A 23782-nucleotide genomic window follows, 5' to 3' on the forward strand; every position below is an offset into this window, starting at 1 on the left:
GTTGTTCCAATTTCAGAAGTTATCCCTAATATGCAGAATAGGGCAAAACTTCCTAATTGGTGAGGCTAGAACCAGTAATAAGAGGTAGGATCCTGTTCTCGGGATGGAGCGGGGCAGCAGGACAATAATGTGCTCTGGGTTTACTGGCCGATGCAATAGAACTGAATTTAGTAGTGGGGCACATGCTCAGCCTTCTGTTCCACACATTTGTGAGAACGGATCCCAGTTCTCCTAATTGCTGGGGGTTCCGTTCTCATGAGTGGTAGGGGTCCCAGCTGTCACACCCTTACCGGTTAGGAAATTAAACCCAATCCACAGGATAGGGATAACTTCCTAATTCACATCAGTATCTGAAGTTCCTTTAATAGTTTCGATCACATGCAAATCACAAACAAAAACATCCCTGCATGCAGAACCTATATTAATCAAAGTACCTGAAGCCTTAATCAAAATGCTCCCATTTTGATTAAGGCTTCAGATACTTTGATGACCAGGTTATAGTCAAGAGGGTCCCATCACAATTTGTGCTTCGATCATATTAAGGGCTTTCCACATTAAGTTCCTCCAGTCCTACAAACAAACCGGAACCTAAATTTATACGTTCACATTGTAAAATACAGATATTATAAAATTTCATCAGTAGTCTTTATGTCTCTAGTCACATCCAGGACTGAACTTTATTTTGTTAACCCATAGGTAACATCATACACGGCAGATGTTAAAGGGAATCTACCACCCAGATTCTACCTATAAAAGGTAGAAGGGGTGGTAGGTGGTGAATGGGACGTGAGGATAGCCCTTTTTTGGGCTAATCCTCACGTCCCGGGTGTCTTTTAGAAAACTTTATTGTAGCTATATGCTAATTTTTTTATGCGGCTACTGGGGCGTGGAGTAGCCGGACATGAGGCTACTAGTCGCGGCTACTCCACGCCCCAGTAGCCACGTTACTTCGCCTACCAGATAATCTTCGGCGCGCAGCTCCTGGTAGCTGCGCGCCCTCGTCCGAGTCCCCCGTCTACTGCGCATGCGCAGTAGACGGGGGACTCGGACGAGGGCGCGTAGCTACCAGGAGCTGCGCACCGAAGATTATCTGGTAGGCGGAGTAACGTGGCTACTGCGGCGTGGATTAGCCGCGACTAGTAGCCTCATGTCCGGCTACTCCACGCCCCAGTAGCTGCATAAAAAAATTAGCATATAGCTACAATACAGTTTTCTAAAAGACAGCCGGGACGTGAGGATTAGCCCAAAAAAGGGCTAACCTCACGTCCCATCCATCCACCTACCACCCCTTCTACCTTTATAGGTAGAATCGGGGTGGTAGGTGCCCTTTAAGTCTTTCATTATGGCACAGTTCCTCAGAGCCTTACACATAGGGGACACAGCATTAGTGTCCAGGATAAGCGACAACTACGATCATGGACAATTTAATCTTCAGATGCTGTGGTTAGAGGTGGGTAGGGGTGCACTAGCCATGAGCAAGTTGAGCCTCTTGCCTCAGGTGGCATCACCTGCAGAAGGATGGGGGGCAGGAACAGGGGCGCAGTCACATGCTACAAAGCAGAACCTGACACTTAAAAATAGTGTCTCTTCACATCTGATGTCAGCATGGTTGTGAGATACTACATGGAGAACCTACTTCTAACCTAATATTTTACTATGGATGGGGTGGAATGGGGCACCATCCTAAACTTCGCCTCAGACAGCAGAGAATTTAGGTTCACCCCTGATGTGACCACAGTATCAGAGAGTTTACTTTAACTTTCAGTAACACAAAAACTCTCCCATTGGAAGATTGCGGTGGCCATTACATTAACGTAGCAGAGGTTAGTCCTTAGGGTAATATTACAAAATTGCAATTAGTGGTATGAAGTGGTGTAATGATTGCGTGTCATCACTAAAACCGCTCATGATTGTGTCTTACATGAACCTGAACAAAAAGTATAGATATAAAAATATCTGCTAAAATGACCAACCTAGAAAATATAAATGAAGCACAATCTCAATGTATCAAGTTCTCAGTTGATGAACCACATTTTAATGACATGTTATTGTTTAGTAATGCGCTGAACAATAGTGTGCAAATTCATCCATGCTATCTCATCAGTAAACTGGATCTCCTAATTTTTATTTATTCCATATTTTAAAAGAGCAGCTTTTATTTAACCACACTATGACAGGAGTGGTCTGTTGGCTGGCGTTTCTTACAAAAAAAAAATAATAATAATTAAAGTTAATGTTCTATAAAAACGCCTTGAGCTACACCATCAGGAGGAGGAGGCAAATTTCACAGCATTGTAACATCCTGAATGTAGCGAATAAGACATGATCTTATGAAATGATGGGCTTTTGCCAACATTTGGGGCAATTTAAGTGCATATAATGTGCTACCAGTCACTTTGGAGCAAGAGTCAATGAGTGAACACTTGGTGTTGATGACCAGTTGACCATAAAACCGAACACCAGTTTAATATTGACACATGAATGTCTTAATGGAGAAATTCTAATTGTTTTCACCTTATCACCAGATTTAAGGAGGTGGAGATGTTATAAGAAACAAAAAACTGAAAAAATGTTACATATAAGTAACAAAATGTCAATAACACACCCAGCAATTGAGTGGAAAGTCGAATGGAATATTTTCCCAGACATTATGAATCATTAGTATGTGAGATCTTTTTCCATAAAAGAGCTTTCAGGTTGTTTAAAATTAACGAATGTTGCATCTCCATGTTCTTGGTAACAGCTTTCAGGGCAATACAAGAGTAGATTTGTTTCTCAAGTTCCTCTCGGATTTCAGAAGGGCTCCCTCGAAGTAGGTAGTCCTTCACCAACAGACATATTTTTGCTAAATTTGGTTGGCTTACGTCTGCAGTACATTTCCTTTGGTCACACACAGTGCTGCAGTCCGTACCATAGATACAGTCGGAGTCCACCTCACATGGTCGATCCTTGATCGTGTCTTTTAAGTGCATCTCTGGAACAATGCTCCTCATGTCCACCACTTTCAAGTCATACTTGTCGTTATAACCAAAGTTTTTGGCACTTGTGTCACACATAAGAAAATTTCCATATGGTCCATGAAAAATGTCTTCTACAAATTCAAGAAGACCTATCACGATCTTAGCTTTCCTAGGCCAGGATGGGGTGAACCACTGGTCCATCCGTTTCCGCAGTCCTTGAGGAACAAATATTTCAAAGATCCACGGTAAACTAATTCCATAAAGTGAGGTGTAAGGTACACGCTCAGTTATGTAAAGATCCCCACAGAACCCCAGTAATTTGGGGGTGTGCTCCTTGTCTTGAAGGATTACCATCAGCAAAAACTCATTGAGTTGAAGAAGTGCCCATGCAGATTTGGCCTCAGGAAGAGACACATGGCCATCTTTATTCCCATCTGCAGCTGCTAAGATGAGGTTTACTAGCTCACGGAGATTACCTTGATCACCTAATTTAGTCTGAAACAGATAAAAATAAAATTATTTTAATTGAAACATAGTAAAACATGCATTTTTCTCAAAATAAAAATAAAAAAAATCAGTATCCACAGAATAATATATATATATATTATATATTTTAATCTAATTCATCCTTTTAGTAACCTCGCTCTGCACTGATGATATGGGCACACTTATCCTAAAGAGACTCACAATTCAATACACAAAACCCTGCCCAAAGGCGGCACCTTTACACTAAATTCTACTCTCCTGGCCCTGACAACCACTCTAACCTTAGCTGCCACTGCCTATACTTTGGAAACGTAAAGGGGTTTTCCCACGAAAGAAAGTTCTCAAATTTTAATCCCCTAGTGATGTTAACACAATAAAAATAATTTTTAACCCCCTTACTTTACATTTTTAGTCAGTTTTATTACTGTTTTTGCTCCCATCGCTCATTGATGTCATTGTAAGATTTAGCAGTGTGGGAGGGCACTACCTGAGAAGTACCTTCCTCTGTGCTAAGAGATCTAGTGTGCTGACAATCTCAATAGTCAGAAGTTTATGGTCGAATCCAGAGACAAGCAAAATATAGGACTCGGAGACCGGTTAAAATTATACATAAATGTTTTATTATTGTTAATAATGTTGAATTAGAAAATGTGTTATTTTGTTATCCTAAGTAAAATAAGCAGAGACTTATTAAGTTTTAAAGATTTTATACACAAATGTCCAGTGCAACATAGAAATATTTGTCAAAAAATATGAAAAAAAAAATTGTTGAAAAAGAACATACACAAACAGAAGAAATTCAGACAGATTCTCTCCAGATATAATCTAAACCCATTAGGTTTTTGCTCCTGCCCCCTGATTGTGACGTCACTGAAAAGGAGGAGGTTTTCTTTTTAAATAAACTCAATAACTCTTGATAGGAGGATGTCCTAATTGTACAATTGCCTCCAATCAACTGTGTGCCTCATAACCTCCAACTCCATACAAGACATGAGGGGTTTACGTGCAAGACTCGGAGTGTTAGGCGACTTAGTTGGGTTCCAGGAGGTCTACCCACTCAAAATTGACAAGGATCATAGGGCTAACCCCCCTGACCCTACACTAGCTGTGTGTGCTCTCAATAATGGTTTATGTATATATTATTTCAATGTATATTATTCTTTGAGTGTTGACTTTTTTGTTCTAGTTTAGGAGGGTAGACCACAGGACAGAATCTCACACATAGTGATTAGCATATCTCTTCATCATGGCTAGGGTGTAAAATGTACACATACTCTTAGGACATGTGAACATATCAGATTTTCTTTCCATACAACTCTTTTGATGTAGAGATTGGGGAGATAAGAATAACTTCAAACAGTGGCAATATTTCTGTACTACTACCACAATAGGCCAGAACAAAAATGTCTAGTTTGGCATCAGTTAAAAACAGTTTCTTGTTTGTGTAATAAAGGTTACACAATTTTCCAAAATTGTTTCTTTATCTGAAAACTTCGTCACGGTTTTCTAGATCTCTGCTTGCTGTCATTCAAAAGGAAGCTTTATTGTTTGTCATATTTTTCAGACTATAAGACACACTTTTTATCGAGAAATAATCTTGCTAAAATGTGCCTGTGTCTTACATTCCAAAGGTCAGGAGGATCCAGCACTGCCAGACCCTCCTGAACACTGTATGGGAGATCGGATGACATGCCGACATAGAACAGGGCACATGCACTGCTCACTTCCTCTCCTAGCGTCCTGACTGTAACACACAGGACCTGGAGTGATGTCAGAAGAAGGTGACTGATCAGGTGCCTCCTATATCACTCAAGGTCTTCATGCTGCCAGGAATGGTGCAGAGAACTTAAAATTTAAAGGCTGGGACAGGGTAAGAAGAAAAGGGGTGTGTGTTTCTGTGTGTGTGTTTCTTTGTATAGCAGTGCAAAAATCAGTGTGTGTGTGTGTGTGTGTGTGTGTGTGTGTGTGTGTGTGTGTGTGTGTGTGTGTGTGTGTGTGTGTATAGCAGCGCACAGTGTGTACCTATGTGAAGTATAGCAGTGCTGAGTGTGTATAGTAGAGGTGTGTGTTTTAATGTATGGATGTATCAGAGCTGTGTATGTGAATGTATGGATGTAGCAGAGTTGTGCGTGCCGTGCTGGTGTGTGACCAACAGGGATATTTTAGTTATTGCAAAATATATTTTTCCCTTTTTGGAGGACTAATCTTGGGTATGTCTCATAGTCTGAAAAATATGGACAAAATATTTTACTAATAATGGTCCATGGTCATGTGATGTCCTTCACTGGAAACACCTTTTCCTCTCTCTGAGCTGTGTCTACGACATCTCATCCAGGAATCCTGCTATGTACTTAATGATGAAGAGCAAAAACTCAGAAACAGTACTTTCTACAGACAGAAGTCTCTGGTGTCACTAGATATTAAAAGACAATTTGCAAACTTTTCTTCCCTTTAAGCATTGCATAACGTCTCCATACTTTTCCAGAATGGAATTAAAACACCGCTGCCCCCCCCACCAATGTGCTGTTTCTAATGTATCTCCTCCAGGAACCAGGGTCAAAAATGTGCTTACTGATGAGAGCCAAGGACCCAATTGCTGTGCTGTCTACAGATGGGAGTCTCTGGTGTCTCCAGGTATGAGTTAATTTGCATCGTTTATACAATAAGTCTATAGTAATGCTCAGAGGATATATTAATGCATGAAAACACATTTTTGTGGAGGTGGATAACGGCAGTTCCAACCGCATCCTTCAGAGCACAGGGGAAATCATCGTGTTTTCAATGCTGTACATATTTTAAACCCCCAGTGCACTCTTATCAGTAGTTCAATAGAAACGTGAAAAAAGTCTAAAGCTCATAGGATTTGCCTTATCCAGTATAAACAACAGGAGCCAGTCATTGAATACTGGGGGTGCTTTAAACCTATACCTGCTGTATCTAGCAAAAAAAACAAAACAAACTTCAGTTATTTCTATAAATCTTTTGACCATAGAATACCATACTATGATCTGCATAGAATGTTATTCATCTGCATGAAATGGTATAATAATTCTACTGTTTTCTAACTTACCTTATGTGCAATTACAAATATGGTGGTCAAAAAAACCTAGGACAACTTGTTTACATTTTGTTTAGGATATGATACATCTTATATTCTGTTCATGGTTCCCCTGTTAGGCCTCTGAGCTGCTAATTATGGATGGAGAGGGAGGTGGCGTCACAAGAGATGCATAAATTCACGGCTCTCACGTGAGGTCACATCGCTCTCCAGTGCTACAAGCATGGGAGAGGGAGGTGCGGTGGCGTGCATAATTAGCAACCCGGAGCTCCGGACATCTTGTCCCTGTGCTCTGTACTGCTATTTATAAGTTTGATCTCGATGAGGCACATTTACTTACCCACCCGGGGAGTTCTCAAAAAGTGCATCGTCCAACAAAAACGCACTGTGCTAAGATCTAACAAAGTTTGCGCACGACCCTTAGTAAATAAGCCCCAATGTGTCAAGACAAGCAAAGGACAGCAACAGGATCAAGATGAAGATAGTGAGTGATTCTATTTTTTTTTGGGGGGGGGGGGGGTTGCAGTGTTCGATTTCCTTTAGTATTGTAATTATAGCATGTTATGTAAAAATAGTGCATTTACTTCTTTTTGACACAAAGCGAAGATTCCAGAGAGAGTTTATAAATTTTTCTGTGTCACTAACAAAGTAAGTAAAAGTAAAAGGTGACATTCTGCAATCTTCACTGTGGCCACTTGGCTTTATAACAGATTGTAGCAATTTTCCATACAGTTGTCACCTCCTTTACATCAAAAACAGGGCAATATCTAATATCCAAGACTCACAATAGATCACATTATCCATCTCTCCATACACCACAAAAAGTCTTCTCCAATGAGGCTGCTGTAAAGCATATCACAAAATGCTGTAACTAGAGCTCAGCCATGATGTCAGCCATAATCATTGACAGAAAAATCATAGAAGAAAACTAGAAAAAAAGCTAAATTTTTTATTTTGGACCTTGGAAATCTAAGAACATGTCAGAATTTTTCATAGCATTTTCTATATTACATCTGATGATATAATGTAGGTTTTAATAAAGTCGATGCATATCTATTACACAGTTGGTTGTAGAGGTTCAATCATTGCTCCCGGCTGTATCTATATCCCTGTACAAGATTCAGGACGCAGGAGAATTTCGCTACATGCTAAAATTGTGACCTTGCTGAAAATCAGATTATTGATGGCATCGATTTGTGTCAGCCCGATAACTAAACGCTTCCAAGGACAGAAGTCATCAATAATCTGCGCTGCTTAGGTTCCCCAACAAACAGCTTTGTAAACAGGACTGGAAACAGATGCACTAAAGACGGTTGTTATTCTGCCAAAATATCACTAAATTTGTAGAGCGTTGTATTTGGAAATAATTCTCAGATCGTTGCCTATAATGGGCCACTGATATGGATCATCTGTCAAGAGATAAATAGACTGTAAATAAAGTCATATAGACAGATATCAGGAGTTGGGGTCTTGTTGTTGTTCTCACACAGCTCCCCAAATCCGCAGTTATGGTGCTGCAAACCCCTTCTGCTTAGTAAGTATATTGGGCAGCTGAGCACTGCAGTGTAAGGGAATCCTTAAAAGACAATTAGCATCCCAGAGATCCCCGTGTGCTGCTGGCAGGGGAATGTGATAAGCAGGGATAATATTCTGCTGCTCCAAGCAGCTATGGAGCGAGGAGGAGCTCAGCGTCTCTGCAGCCACCATCTGCACTCCTGGATTTTACAAGGGAAAGGATTGATACCGGGAATAGGCACATTTTATTTTAACTTTAAAATTATACAGGCGGTCCCCTACTTAAGGACACCCGACTTACAGACAACCCATAGTTACAGACGGACCCCTCTGCCCACTGTGACCTCTGGATGTTACTATAGTCCCAGACTGCAATGATCAGCTGTAAGATGCCTGTAATGAAGCTTTATTGATAATTCTTGGTCCAATTACACCAAAAATTTTGAAACTCCAATTGTCACTGGGGCAAAAGAAAAAAAATTGTCTAGAACTTCCATTATAAAATATACAGTTTTGACTTACATACAAATTCAACTTAAGAACAAACCTCCAGACCCTATCTAGTATGTAACCCGGGGACTGCCTGTACTAAATTTAAAAAAATGATTGTTTCTAGATAGTTTCTTGACTAGATACAGCTCTGTATTTCATACAGGTGCAAATACATTTAGGACCCTAGATTCAGTGCTCAGAGCAGTCAGTTCCTCACCCAGTGTTGGACTGAAGTTCCTTGTAGCCCACTTGATGAAATTATCCCATCAGCCCCTAGTAGCATTCGAATTGCACAGTCCGCTGCTAGAACTCTATATAGGGTAAGAGCCTGGGCCCACCGGAAGACCCTCTTGTACTCTAGTGGGCCACTGCAAGCCTTCCCCCCAGGGATTTGAAATTGGTGACCAGTCCCATGGATTCATATACAAAAGTTGGATGTGGTTTTAAGTAATTGAAAAGGATACAAAAAAAATTACCATACAACATGTATTTGTAACTTTTCATACACACTATTTAGGGGATATATTATAAATTTTGAAATCATCAAAAATATTTATATAATTAAAAAAAAAAAAAAAAAAAGGTTTTTAACAATTCAATATTAATGTCAAGGATTTAAACATTTATGTTTGATTGCTAAAACACATTATTTTGCATACTTATCAGGACACCAGAAGGAGCTCAATTTTAATTGAGCTGCAATCGGGTTTGATCACGGAAGGAGTTGATAGTTAGGTGTGGATTTTTTTCCTCAAACCTGTCAAATTTCCGCTGTTGATACTATGGCACTGCCAGCACAATCAGCTCATAACAGTCAAGGGGACAGACAAAAAAAAGGGTATGTCCTCCCTTCAAATTGTACCAATCTATTATGAAGGAATTTAACATTTGTCCCCAAATGAGAAGCGGTACAATGACTAGTTCCATCTGCTCAGTCAGTCACATGATCAGGTACTTACATTAAAAAGATTGTGAACCATCTCTTTGAACTTTTGGACAGTGGTACCCCTTGTTGGCTTGTCAAATAGTACAATTTCCTTCCTTGGCTCCAACTCTGTTCCAAAATCAAGATGTAGTGTATCTTCCATTTGACACTTTATTACCCCTTCCAGGTTCCCCCAGATTCCCAGGTACATCTGAAAAGCACAGAATTCTTAGAATGGTCTCTCTTTCTGCTATTCAAGCATTTTATACCATGAATGATAAGTATATACAGACGTGAGCTCTCTCTTTCTCTAGCAGGACACGTCTAGATATAGGTGTCTTGATTTTAAAAGCAATAATGTTTTATGATATTCTGTAACTAAGCCATGTATGTCATTTTATATGTCTTTAAGTGGCAGTCCTTACAGGAAATCTGCCACTTTTAAAGCTCCGTATGGAGCAAAGCTCACTTACCTGGCCGAGAGCCACTGACGTCAGCAGCTCTCTCAACATAGTCTTGCGCAGTGCAATGAGGCGAGAGCCGGCTGAATGTGCGGTGAATTTCATTGCATTGTGCAGCTGCGCAAGACTATGCCCCTTCACTTCTATCTCCCTCTGCCTCATGTAATCTCTCGGCAGATGAGGAAGTTTCAGCACAAAGCGGGAGGGCTAAGTGGTCTTGCACAGTGTAAATCGGCAACATGAAGGGGCTCTGGTAACATCACCAGAGCCCTTCAGCTTCAAACTAAATTTTAAAAGTTGATTTTAGAAGGCAGGAGGTCATGAATAACATATATAAGATCACAGTCACAGTGCCGGGAACAATGAGTAAGTGTTACTTGTTTATCATGCTATATTTTGATGGTAGATTTCCTTTAAGTATATCTAAGCCAAGTTAAACAGGTTATATGAGAAAAAGAACAACTCCATAGCTATAGATCACACTTGAAGATAACCAAGCCCAAGGCATTTCCACTTAGTCACAGTGATACATTGACCTGAGGATAGGCTGATGGAGATTTGTTATTATATGGAAGATATAAACATTATTGCGGCAGAGTTTGTGATGTTTGTCAGTATATGATCAGTGGAGGCTCAATCCTGGTCTCCACATGGATAAGCTGTCTGGGTCTGTTGTCGGCAACACCAGGTGACAGTGTTGACCACCAAGGAAAAAAATTGGACTGGAAAACATTTAATCAAAGGTGACATTTGTTCTAGGCATAAACATTTCCATTTTCATATAATAGACATATGTTCAGGATACTTACATTTCAATGATCTAAATTAAACAGGGTGGCCCCTACTCTCCAGGGAGTCTGCTTTAATAAACGCAAAATGTTGCTAGGAACATACACGTAACCTTCTCTTATGACTAAAAGATGTCCAATCCAGATGTTACAGATTCCAAGCATCTTAGGAGACCGTTCAGCAGCAGATGGGTTTATGACAATCGTTTATTCTCTACATGTGTTTTCTCATTAACACAAAGAAAAATTTTACCTGGTTGTTGGGCTTTGTCGACAAACATTTTCCAAAATAAATAGTTTCCTTAGAGCAGAGACCTTCACATGCTGATCCATCAATAATCCCCTTCCGGTATTTGTCACACTGGATAGAGAAATCAGGATGAAAACAATTAGGTGTTGTGCGGGATTATCTTTTACACTTCATTTTAATTAGTTATCCCAATTATGTTACAATGACATACACGATAAATAGACAGTGATAAGGTCTTCAGCTAATCCTCGATCAATATACCGTACTTTCCATTGTGGGGGGTACTGCTATTGCAAACAGGGACACAACCTAAAAAAAGAGTATCATTTCTTTAATCATCTTCTAATGATCTTGGTTATAGCCCAAATCCAGGGTCCTGCAGCGTTCCCAAGTGGGTCTTTGTAGAATATGTGAATAACAGTATGTGTGATATCATTGTATATCACCCCCTTGATATGGTTTGTCTGGTGATCCCTCATCCCTTCTCTTCAACCTCATCTCCTTCAACCCTTTGTATCCATGTAATGTGACATAAGCATTATTTAACTCATGTTATGTCAAATCCTCTGTCACATCAGAGGATATTTGTCATATAAACTATGGTAGTAAAGTTGCAAATTCTAAAATTAACTTGCATCTCTGCCAAGATCTTTAGAAATTCTCTCCAAGGTTGACCAGTGGAACCGCTGACAAATCCCACTTATAACATTAGCTCAACTACAGAGAATATCTTCCTATTGCTACAACAAGCCAAATATTTTTATCTCATTGCATGCCTACAGGAGTTCAGAGAGCTGCCACATACAGAAAATTGTTAACATGTTTTCTTACAGTTACTGTTTGGCCTCATATCACTATGTTTCTTTTAAACATGTTCCTAATTATAAGCTTTAAGAATAATTGGGATAATTAAGGGCTGTCAGAGAGCACCAAGCTCATATGGAAGCCTTAGGGATGAAATCGCACAAGAATTTGCCACAGATTATAACATTGTTATTTTAGTCTCTGGCATCCAGACGACAAAGGATCAGAAAGAATTTAAATGGGAAAGTAGGATTGGTTATGGATTCTGAAATATGTCCGCCTGGCTAAGGCAGCAAAAGCCACGACCCTGGGCGGTTCATGAATCAGGATTACAATTTTTCAGGGAAGCAAAGACTCCCTGCATCATATATCACTATGATGTATGGAGTCTCATCCTTTGCTCTGTGGTCAGTACCGGAAATCCATCCAGAGTGCAATCCATAATCCATAGATTTAACATGTTGTGTTCTGTCAGCCTAAAACATAACAATGCACTGGTTGCCTAGTTTTAAGCATAACACTGCAAGGAGCGCACAGAGTTATGCAGTATAGTAGAACTGACTCTTCTTTATACCACCAGTAAAGAATGAGATTTACACAAATCCGAATTTGTTGAGTATTGTCTTACGCCCCAGTGCACATGTGCACATCTACCAACAATATAGTCCATCGCAAAACATCTTACAGCCAAACGGAAATGAGACCTTTTTTTTTTTTTTTTATCAGAAAAAAACCTCATTGTTGTTTCTTGAAGTTATGAGATCTCAGCTGAAAAAGGAGACACTCATGGATATAGTAAAGTGCATGTATAACACATTAGTGGTAAAATGTAAAATTATACAATCTGTGCCCGCTATTAAAATGGAAAACATTTATACTCCTTAGTTCTGTAGCTTCCTACACCTGCACTGTCACAGTGTTCTACAGCCCAGCTTCACTGCGCATGCATCGTGGATTTAGTGCTTGCGCAGCAAAGCCTGTGTGTACTTTATCCACTTCATTTGATTACTGCGCAGGCGTTTAGAGCACCAGAGATAAACCCATCTCAATATAAGTACTGTATGTACTTGAGTATTAGGCGAGATTTTCAGCACAAAAAATGGGCTGAAAAACCTAACTCAGTCGGCTGTGTGCCGAGTGTGTGCGCCTGCAGCATGCAGGGAGCCAGAGATGGAGCCAAAGCACCAGAAGAAAGAAGAGGAGCATTGGGGGCAGAGGAAAGGCGAGTACAGAGTTAATTTTTTTAGGCTGGGCATACTCAAGTTAGGGGCTGCTGGCTATATACTGGGTGAATGGGCAGCCTGGCTATACATGGGCAGACTGGACCTTTTTATTTTATTTTCTTACAGTGACTACAAGAGACCCCAAAAGGAATGATTTGGGACACTAAACCACCAGTCCATACGGATGTGGGGGTGGTTTAGTGTGTCACACTAAGCAATGGCGAAACGTACGTAGGGGTGCTCGGGTGGTGGTCAGGGGCTTGATTATTGCTTGTGAGGTATTTGATAGCATGTAACACCCGTTTGGGTAAATTTATTACTTGTACTTCCTGGAGGTCTACAGTGATGATACATGTACATTATGGATTGACCACCCCCATTTTTGTTTGTTTTTGGGGATTTTATCGTGTGTGTTTTAATGTTTTTTGATTGCCTTTGTGTGTACAAATAAAGATTTCCAATATTTTATTGATACTGGTTATATGATTTATAAACTATACTCTTTTGGTCCTGTATACTATTGTTGGTACTCAACTTAGTGTCCCAAATTGTCCTGACAGGTCCTTTATAAGAAGACAGCACTTACAATGCTCGCTTTACATTCATGTCCTCTGCAGAGCTCTGTGTACGAGTTGTATCGAACATATATCACCCAGCTGCCGATGAAGACCGCCAGCCATGAGAAAAAGAGGTATTTAATCCGCATATATGACAGGCGAGCCTGTGGATACAAAACAGGAGTGTTCTTCAATGATCATTCCTCTCATTGTACATATAACATCTCTAAACATATCACATCATCTAGAAAGGTTTCTAAGCTCATGTAAAATTGCTGCTGTTTCTGAGCCCAGAGGGAAAGCAATTGAGATGTCCAGGAGGATTGTATTCCTGTCAAGAAGCAGAAACACCTGGATGTTCTACACTGTATCATTTCACATGGGCTGCAGTTGTCTATTTCTATAAAATGATATGTTCGAGGGCCCACAATCACATCCTATGACATTGGCCTTGTGATGACTCTGGTTACATGACTTTATTACTACTATGTGCGATAAAAAGCATCTGGAAGGATTACTGTACTTTTCAGACAACTTAGTGGGATGCACTTTTGCTTTTATGATGCGTATACGCAGAGCTTGAACATTATATTAAAGAAATAACAGGTTAGTGAACAAACTGCATGCTTTGTCCTACTTTATAAAAAGAATATTACATTTGGCTTGGCAGGTTTGGCCTTTGTCTTTACAGGAAGAAATCTGCCAGCCATGAGACCTGGAAGGCCAGTAGAGAGACACATTAGGCTAATGGTGACCTAATGTGATAGGACCTCAATGTACTGATATTGATGACCCGAGTGCTGGTCACCAGAACAAATAGAATCTGGTGACACAGAGGCCCTGAACACAACCTAGACCACACCATATTTTAATATATATAGGAACTTGGGACACCATATAATGGTTGGCAATGCTTACTCATCCAAAGCAAGAGTTACTTTTCACACTACCTCTCTGAAGTGATAAATTGGGTTTATGGAGCTTGAGACTTCCTTGTACCAAAAAAAGATATCATCCAACTCAGTATTTAATTTAAATAAAAGTGTTTGGTCCCAAAATATTAATATGCTGACCCTGTCCACTTGTTGGTCCAAATGGAACATAGAATGTTCAACATTCTGGAAAAGACTTAGAGAACTTGTCACCTGGAATGCCATTGTAGCTGGTGACAGGTTCCAATAGCTTATGCTTTGCCGATTTCAAAAATTCCTTTGTCACCATTCTGAATCATTTCAGTAGTTTATAATAGTTTATTTAACATTACCTGGCTCCCTGCCAGAAGTGTGCGGCAAGTCGAGGGGAGGAGCAGCTGTAGCAGTTTGTTTGTATGCCTGTACCACCTCATGCTTTTTTCCTCTCCGCCATACCACCCCCAGCCTGCTCATTGCACATGATAGGAAATGGGAAGGGGTGCAGTTGTCCAAACCCCCACCCCCTGGGACTCACCACACGCTGCTTGCAGGAAGCCAGGAAATGTAAAATAAACTATTATAAACTAATGAAATGATTCAGAATGTCGACAAAGGGATTTTTCAAATCAGCAAAGCATAAACTTTGGAGCCCGTCACCACTCTTGGTGAAAGGTTCGTTTTAAACCAGTTACTCATGACCGGATTATGTCTGGCAAACTTGCTCTGTGCATGATTGTTTAGATTAGTGATTTTAGGTTTGGCCCAGTAAATCCAGCGAGTTTGTCAGACTAAAGTAGCTTGTGGACAATGGGCGTTAGGGCCCTTTTACAAAAGCGTTGCAGAAACTGATCAGAGTTTTAGAAAATAAAAATTTACGCTTGAAAAACGTTCGTGAGAAAGGGCATGTATGCATTTGATTATTATCCACAATAATGTCACTAGGCTTGTTGAAGGTCAGACAATGATATATATATAGGGTTTTATATGGAGCTACCTTATTAAAGATAGCCCCAAAGGCAGTGTTTTTATTTTCCCATTCTGGAAACTTATTTGCATATTCTTTACCCCAAATACAATATGCCGCTTTTATGATTTCTTTTAGGGCAACTAAATACATACAGCATTAGAGAATGACTAATCTATCTATAACAGCTGTAGCCGGTTGCAAAGCATGGAACAGTTCACTTATGACTCAGGATCTGGAATGTCTCAGCAGACAGAAGCAAAAGTAATCTATGTTCTGGATATGAGAAGACATTCAGTCAGTGACCCTCCTGTACAAGAGCCAAAACGTAGGGAGAGGCCAATGAAGATTGAGAAGGCTTAGCTACTTAATGAGCTGCAGATGACGCAACTAAAAGGAAATACTGACGGATATTGAGCTAAAAAACAAAGCTGTAAATTTACAAGGATACAATATTCACATATTCTACAGAAATTTAAATAAATGTTGATATGGGGACACAATCTATAGAAAAGGGTTAATATAGAACTACAACACTATATAATAGTATTTTACTATATAGTAAAATTACCTTTCAGTAATAATGTAGATACATAATCCCATTCCAGCTACCAGACATTATAATTGAATTAGAGGGACTATATCAGGGAATAGTCCAGCTTTGTATAGTAGCTCTAGTAACAACAACTCCCACAATGCATTGCCTACGCTCTTTGGGGTTATGAAGTAAAATCCAATCAGTGTCTTATTTTTGAAAGGAAGTTTAAAATGGAGAAAATCTACACAAGACAGAAGATATCGATTGTAGTTGTCTTATAACTCAAATGGAGATTAAGTTGCCCCTCCGTTTTTTTACAAGTCCCCCCGATTATTGCCACTGCGGTTTAAACGATTTTGTGGAGTAGGCCGAGGTCTGGTCACCAAAAGACCAATTAATGGCGACCTTTGCAGATACGTTACATCTATAACTAACCTCAGTAGCGCAGTGTGGGGTGTCTGGACAAAATAAAGCTATTAGTGCAGAGTTGAGAGGCCCATATACGATTACAAGACAGAACCACAGGGATTGTTATTACCGGTGGACCTGGAAGGGACCAAATGGTTAATTCCAGCAGTAAAGCTGTGATGGGTTTAAGGTGGACAACCCTTTGAGGCCCCTAATTAAAAATCTTTTAGGTCAATTATAGGTAAATACCCTACATAAATACTGACCAGAGTAAGGGCCCTGTTAACACCACATCTTCTTTGACATTACTTATTAGCATGCAGAGACCACCTGGGAATCGGAAAATAGGCAGGGGCTATTTTATGGCCATACCCTAAATGAGTGGCCAATCATCAACCGAATGAGCAAATGCTTATTTGCCTTGTGGGCATAGAAACTGTACAAGCATATTGGCTGTTCCGCTAAAAATATTTGGAAGCCTCACATACAACAACATTAGAAAATTGAACTAATTTAATCAAGCATAATAGTAACACATAACTTCAACAACAAAAACAGGAAATTACAGAATTCCTGCAAAGTGATAAAAGACCCTTCTGGATTTATCTCCTCGTTGAAATACCCTTCAATGATACAACACTGATTGGATTTTACATAATGTCAAACATCAGCCACTGTAGCCCGAGAGATAATTCTACAGATTTGTCCTCTTAATGGTAAAAAAGCAGCAAATCAGAGGCGCGGTGATGCAAAAAGTGATGCATCTGCTCAGGGCTAACTCTTATTCAGGTGTCTGGCCATAATAATAAACGGATATTACAAGCAATGAATCTAGGTAATGCTCATTGATCTGTGATGGAGCGTCCTCATTCAGCCAGGATTTGGGGAAATGTTATGAAGTGCTTTGCGAATAAAAGGCAATTCTGTGTGTGAAGGAGCACTTCATCAGCCACTTCTCCAGATGCAATCGTTTTAGTTTGAAAAGAAAAAAAAAGGTGATGCCTCGTTATGTCAAGTTTCCTGTATAAGGCGCCTGGCGTCACGTATCACTGCAGTATAGGAAAAATATCCTCCTCAGATTCAACACTTCTCAAAATATTTGGTAAAATGGCTATATAGTACAGAAATGCCCCCTTACCATTAAAGATGGTGATCTTCTGGTTCCAGCTTCAGATTAGTGAAGTAGATGCAATGACGGTCCCACTAAGTCTGTTGGTATGGACGCATCGGTCCTAAAGACAAATGATATTATATGTTTAATATATAGAATATTTGTACTTGTGTACTGTATGTAATGTTTACTTTACATTTCACCCATATTTAGGCACTGCTCACATAAGAGTTGGGGGCTCAATTAAGAAACCATTTTGGAAATTGTTACAAATATCAGCAAGACTACAGAATGCTGGGAATAACTTCCCAGTTCCCAGTACTGGTCACTTTGTATGAGGAAGGAGACACCTTAAAGCATGACTAAACTATCAACAAAAATGCAGAAAAAAAAAAATCAAAAGTGAAGATGATAACAGAAAACTTTATAATATACTTTATTAAATAAATATGTAACGGTTCCAATATTAACTGACACCCTTCTTTTAGCTAAAAATCACAATAAATCAACTTGGTCTTAGATAACTCCCTCTCTGATGCCAGGTAATATGTTTGGCCAGACCCTCCTATCTACTACTCCCCATGTCCCATGCCTCTTTTCAGCATGTCATGAGACCAGGGTGATGTCATCCAAGGTTCTTTACTCAGTTACATTTTAAATGTCTACCACATGTATTTATCTGATCACATGAAATCACAGCTTGCCTTTGTGGACTTCTACCCCTTCCCAAACCTTCATGTCCTAGCAGTGAGACCTGTCAATCAGTAACAAGGAGGCAGGGCAATGCAAGTAAAATTTACTATGCAAGACTCACTTCATGTGATAGACTAATATCAGGGGAGTTGCATACAAGTATACAAACTTATTTTTTTTAAACATTGCAGAAATGGAAAGGAACCAGTTAGGGATAAGGGCAATGCTTTTTAATCATAGAAGTATTTATTTTGGATGGGTTAGTTTAAATGGCAGGTTCTCTTTAAGTAGCTTTATAGGTCAGGCTATCAATATAAGCACCTCAAGTATCAGCGGGTTGAAGGGCTGTGGTTCTTGTGCAAGTACCTTAAGTTCTCTAACGTTAGAGAACTGGGAATTTGGCTGGTTCATAAATGGAATACACTTTCTGTAACAAAGCGGTTATTCTGAGAATTGCATCTAGTCACATGGGTAGGTAAAACAAAAATAGATTGTTTTAGGTGCAGTTTTGTTAATTTAACAAGAGAAAGACATTTGTGGAACAGTTTACCCTTCACATTCACCTGTTCAGTTCATGTCTTTCACGTGTTAAATTAACAAAACTGCAATTAATAAAACCACATCAAAGCGGATTGTGACTGCAGCTGTAGTTCAATTGTCACTTTTTTTTGTAAATCTGTGATGTGAGCATTTTTTAGGCCAAGATCGTGAATAAGCATATGAAGACATAAAAGAGTGATAAAAAGTAAAGGTGTGGGCAAAAGTGTGACTGCCAAAAACAAGGAGCCCCTTCCCTCCCAGAGCGACTGCTGAAATTTTGCTCAATGCCAATTAGATGCTGTGGGTAACATTGTGTAGTCATTGATTGCACCACTGGGTCCCCTAGATGTGCGATCTTGCACAACTTGCTCTGATCGACCAGCAAACCCTCATCGCTCGGTATAAATATGGAGGTACTGCTGAAAAATAAAGGAAACTCTATGGAGGACAAACAATGGCTGTAGAAGTCGTGAAGTCTGCTTTGGCCAATGTAAGAAGCACATGTCTGCCATCAAAACACAGCAGTTGTGATGGATCAGTAGAAAGCTCCAATTCCCTTCTTACTGACTGAGCTCACAAAAGATGTCTCTTTATTAGTTACTAAGTGGTGTACTTTAAAGAACTCCCTGGTCTCCACAAGGAGCACAGAGAGGCTTGACAGACATAAACTTCAGGATTTAAATGGGTTTCCCAGCGCACAACATTTAGAGACAAGAAAATGACTCCTTTGTGTGTTGCCATTATGATCATTTGTACAGAGAATACAATGGAGAAGGAAGTAAATGTTAGAATTCAGGAAAACGGTCTAAAAATAGACACCTCACGACTCCAAATTGTAAGGTTCTCATCACCTGAGACCGCCACTAGCTCATTTGCTACAAGAGTGCATGTGCTAAGAGCCCAGCTGGGCTGCTTTGTTGGATCACAAACTCGGCCCATCCCATAACGGAGTGAAATAATGGTTGTATACAAGCTGTGGGATTACATTCACGTAATTGATGTCTTTTTTATGTGACACCTCTAGTTATTTCATGATTAAGTTCAAGGCCACAAATTACACTGCGCAGCTTTCGACAAGGTGATATTTTTACGAGCTACCAGAATTCCACTGGCACATTGCAGAAGATTATTTTTCACTTTCTACTATTCATCTCAAATGTCATAATTGTCATGTTTTTTAGAATTTACTCTCTTTGGTGAAATATCCAGCACTTCCAAATTGGTACTCCAAGGATTATTTATAGTGTAACGGCAGAGAGGCCGATCAGCTGTGTGAAGCGAGGCAGTGGTTTTAGTTTTATTGATCAGGGTCCAATCAGGAAAAGAAAGGAAGGTAAATTCACTTTTTATGTACTTGATAAAAGATCCCTGTAGTGTAAAATATTTCTATTAAATGATTAAATCCTTCATCATAACTAGACATGTAGTGGAGGTGAATATTGCGTAGTCTCCTGCGTGAATGAAAGTCAAGCTGGGGGGGGGGATGTAACAGCACAATGGGTGGTACGATTTCCAAGGCAATCATTCAATGCCAAAATAATATCCTGTATGGTTCTCGACGCAACCCCCAGGCCTGCCCAGGACCCGGCGCAACCCCCAGGCCTGCCCAGGACCCGCCGCAACCCCCAAGGCCTGCCCAGGACCCGCCGCAACCCCCAAGGCCTGCCCAGGACCCGCCGCAACCCCCAAGGCCTGCCCAGGACCCGCCGCAATCCCCAAGGCCTGCCCAGGACCCGCCGCAATCCCCAAGGCCTGCCCAGGACCCGCCGCAATCCCCAAGGCCTGCCCAGGACCCGCCGCAATCCCCAAGGCCGGCCCAGGACCCGCCGCAATCCCCAAGGCCGGCCCAGGACCCGCCGCAATCCCCAAGGACTGCAAAGGGGATGAAAAACATAGTGTGAATTTAGCCTAAGACTTTAGGCATCTGAATAATCTTTGTGCACAGTTCCCAGACAACAGCATCTTTGCAGAGGATAAGAGTAATCTGATTGGTTCATTATATTCATTCTCTAGGACAGTGGTGGCGAACCTATGGCACGGGTGCCAGAAGTGGCACTCAGAGCCCTTTCTGTGGGCACCCAGGCCTTCACCCCAGCACAGATTTGACTAATGGCGGTCCAAGACAGCCATGGACATGCCATGCTAAAGCGAAACCTCCTTGGCTGCCAGGACTACACAAGCGAGAAGGTGTGGACAGAGATGGATTATCATTGGAGCTCCTGCTCTGGGTCTCCTAATTGTTTCTCTTCAGGGGCACCTGGAAGGAAGCTATAATTTCTCCATCTTCTTTCTGTTGCATTGGTGTCCTCAGGATGCCAATACGAATGAAACTTGTGATACAGCTGGGATCAATAAGTTACTGCTTAAATTGTCATGTTGGCACTTTGTGACATAAAAGTAGGTTTTGGTTGTAGGTTGGGTACTCCGTTTCTAAAAGGTTCGCCATCACTGCTCTAGGATCATCATATATGTGCAGCAGTTACTTGTTATTCATCTTTCCTTAATGATGGTTTAGTAATCTGTACTCTATAATCATTCTAAACTGGGAATGATCTCTTCATGTGATAACATCCTGTGAGATTGTGAGACTAGCTGTTAGAAAGGAGGGAGTGAGGCAGGAGGTGGGTCTCAGACTACCTGCACTCTTTGCAGACACTGTAGACCACCGGTTTAGACCTCGGCTTTGGTCTAGAAGTAGTAATCTCCTGAAATGTTATAGAAGGTGATCACTTATATAATCTTTGAACCCATGATTGAGCTGTCACTTTAAATGTTTGTTCACATAATATAAATACAACTTTAATTTTATAATTTGATTGTGAAAGCCCTGGCAGATATAAAAGGCTACGTTTAGAGGTTTCTATGATTGATCTGTACATTCAGTAGCCTATTGCAAAAGGACAAATCAGTGTGGAGCCCCTACTACAGTGTCAGGATTGTTTCCAGTGTTGAATCCATGTAAAAATAGACACTTTATTTTTTCAGAACACTGAAGAAAGAGGAGTCAATGCGTTTCGCATCACACGTGTGTTTCATCAGTTCTTTTTGATAAACCGCCATTGGAAATAGCCATGATCTCCATGTGGAATACTAGCCAACGCATAGGAATGTTCCATATTTTTAGCTGTGCATCTCCTTGTAGGGATTCAATTACCTGGATTACTTTCAGCCACGAGACTCTGCCTCATTAGACTAAACGCAGCTACCTCCACTCATTTACCTACCGTCATTGTTGTGCCTGCCAGCACAACCACACAAAGTGAGCAACTACTTGACTTGAATATTTTCACCAAATGTACCACAGGATAGGCTTCCGCTAGACAGCACAGTTCCCTTCCTTCTATTATCTCATCAGCATACCTCTACATGTTACCCCCCCATGACAAATTACACGGTATATACCAGTTTATTCTCATATGACTTCTCATGTACATTCACATGACATATCAATGATATGATAACACAGTGAAAAAAACAGTGGACGAGAAGAGGTAAGACACTGGATAAATAATAATATTCTAAAATGTGAATCCCAAAACCCCCTTTAAATTAGAGAAGGTTAACATAGTCTTATTTTACTGTAGTGACAGACAATACCTCATTAGTAGACATACCCTGCGGCAGTGATCCCCTGTCACTAATGAACACACTACTTATTAGCACATTTAATGGCCACTGAATGCATCTCATTAATTAGGTTGCAATAAAACAAACGCAAGTCATGAGCAAAATGTTAATCATTTAGTGCTTTCTAATTGTTATATTAATAATGTTTGTTACAAAAAAATTAATCAAAAAAATCCTTTGTGATGTTTTCTACCCTCCACAAGTGGTGATAAATAGCACGTAACCCCTTGTGTACCCCTCCTCTGTTCCCGTAAGACTTCATGGCATGGATCACTGGAATGCTAATCAGCCATTCTAGCTTGCTAATCAACCAGCTGGGAACTTGGCCAACATGCTAATCATAGCCCCAGCGCTCAACATTAGCACCCTCTACTAGTGAGGAACATTGTATGGAACAAGAGAGAGCAACAGACTCCATAACAATTACAGTTCTTTCCAAGGTAATATCCTTTTACTCCCTTTAGGCCAGGACACAGAATTCTAAAACTTGGACTCTTTATGCTTTTTGATGGTCAAAATCGATAAGTTAGCTATGGAATCCTAATATACCAACTATAAAAGTGTATGGAACAACCATAAAACAAACAAATAAAAGTTGACGGCTCCTAACAAAATAATAATTAAGCATCAGATAAATCTCATATATAGAAGTGTCTGAGAGCAGAACTTTACAAGTTGCCCATGGAAACCATTCAGAGTTCAGCGGTAATTTTATCAACAGCCGTGGAATAAATTAAAGCTGAGCTATGATTGGTTGTTATAAGAACAGTTCTGCTCTCAGACACTTCTGAAAGAAACTTTATATATAGGAGGAGATTTAGCAGGAGTGTCTGGAGAGCAGAACACAGTGGCGTAACTAGAAGCTCATGGGCCCCAGTGGAAAGTCTGTGCCAGGCCCCCCCGACTATAATGTATGGTTTATAGTACTAGTCTTCTCATATAGGAAAGTGACACCATAAGGGCCCCCCTAAACCTCTTGGGCCGGGTGCGACCGCAACCTCTGCACCCCCTCAAGTTACGTCCATGGCAGAACAGTTCTAGTTTTCCATAATAACCAATAAGAGCTCAGCTTTCATTTTCACACAGCTGTTTATAAGATTAAAGCTGAGCTCTGATTGGTGTTCATGTCTCAGAAATGACATTTACTGTGTATTTATATAGAAAGTGTTGTTTAAAGATTATAATGGTTGTAAACTTTTAAAATCCTCCTTTTGAAAATCCTGCAGGTGGGCTGGGGAGGTAAGTTTAAAAAAAAAAAACTTGCCACAATATTTCAGCGCATGATACAGAGCTGAGAATAGGGAATAGGGGGTGCCATTCACCTCCCCCAGCCTTATCTAAATAATGTGATTATCTCTCTGGGAGGTATAAGGTTAAAAGACTTAGACCAGACCTATTAGCACCAACAGTTTTCAGAGAGTTCCCTACACTTTTTACCAAGAGACAATATATAATAAATCCAATAATTCCA

The 23782-nt window shown here is 40.3% G+C and overlaps 1 protein-coding gene and 1 long non-coding RNA gene across 5 annotated transcripts in view; one reads left to right on the top strand and one right to left on the bottom strand.

Moving 5' to 3' along the window:
• LOC140104045 (uncharacterized) overlaps nt 1–23782 on the top strand; it is a 218363-nt gene that overhangs the window by 167758 nt on the left and 26823 nt on the right. For 2 of the 3 annotated variants that reach the window (XR_011850235.1, XR_011850234.1), the window contains exons 4-5: nt 5994–6080; nt 13523–13653. This is a non-coding gene — a long non-coding RNA (uncharacterized lncRNA). Of the gene's footprint in view, nt 1–5993; nt 6081–13522; nt 13654–15532; nt 17870–23782 lie in introns of those variants that run through there. The other variant, XR_011850233.1, reaches the window with a different exon arrangement.
• The window catches only part of DIPK1A (divergent protein kinase domain 1A), a 92683-nt gene continuing 70908 nt past the window's right edge, over nt 2008–23782 (bottom strand). For both annotated transcript variants that reach the window (XM_072127384.1, XM_072127383.1), the window contains exons 2-6: nt 17479–17572; nt 13549–13683; nt 10939–11046; nt 9471–9647; nt 2008–3455 (exon numbers count right to left, since the gene is read on the bottom strand). In XM_072127384.1, the coding sequence (XP_071983485.1) occupies nt 2649–3455; nt 9471–9647; nt 10939–11046; nt 13549–13683; nt 17479–17481 (1230 nt within the window). In that variant the 5' untranslated portion in view covers nt 17482–17572 and the 3' untranslated portion in view covers nt 2008–2648. The remainder of the gene's footprint in view (nt 3456–9470; nt 9648–10938; nt 11047–13548; nt 13684–17478; nt 17573–23782) is intronic.

This window comes from Engystomops pustulosus, chromosome 10 (genome assembly GCF_040894005.1).
Source record: "Engystomops pustulosus chromosome 10, aEngPut4.maternal, whole genome shotgun sequence".
NCBI lineage: Eukaryota > Metazoa > Chordata > Amphibia > Anura > Leptodactylidae > Engystomops > Engystomops pustulosus.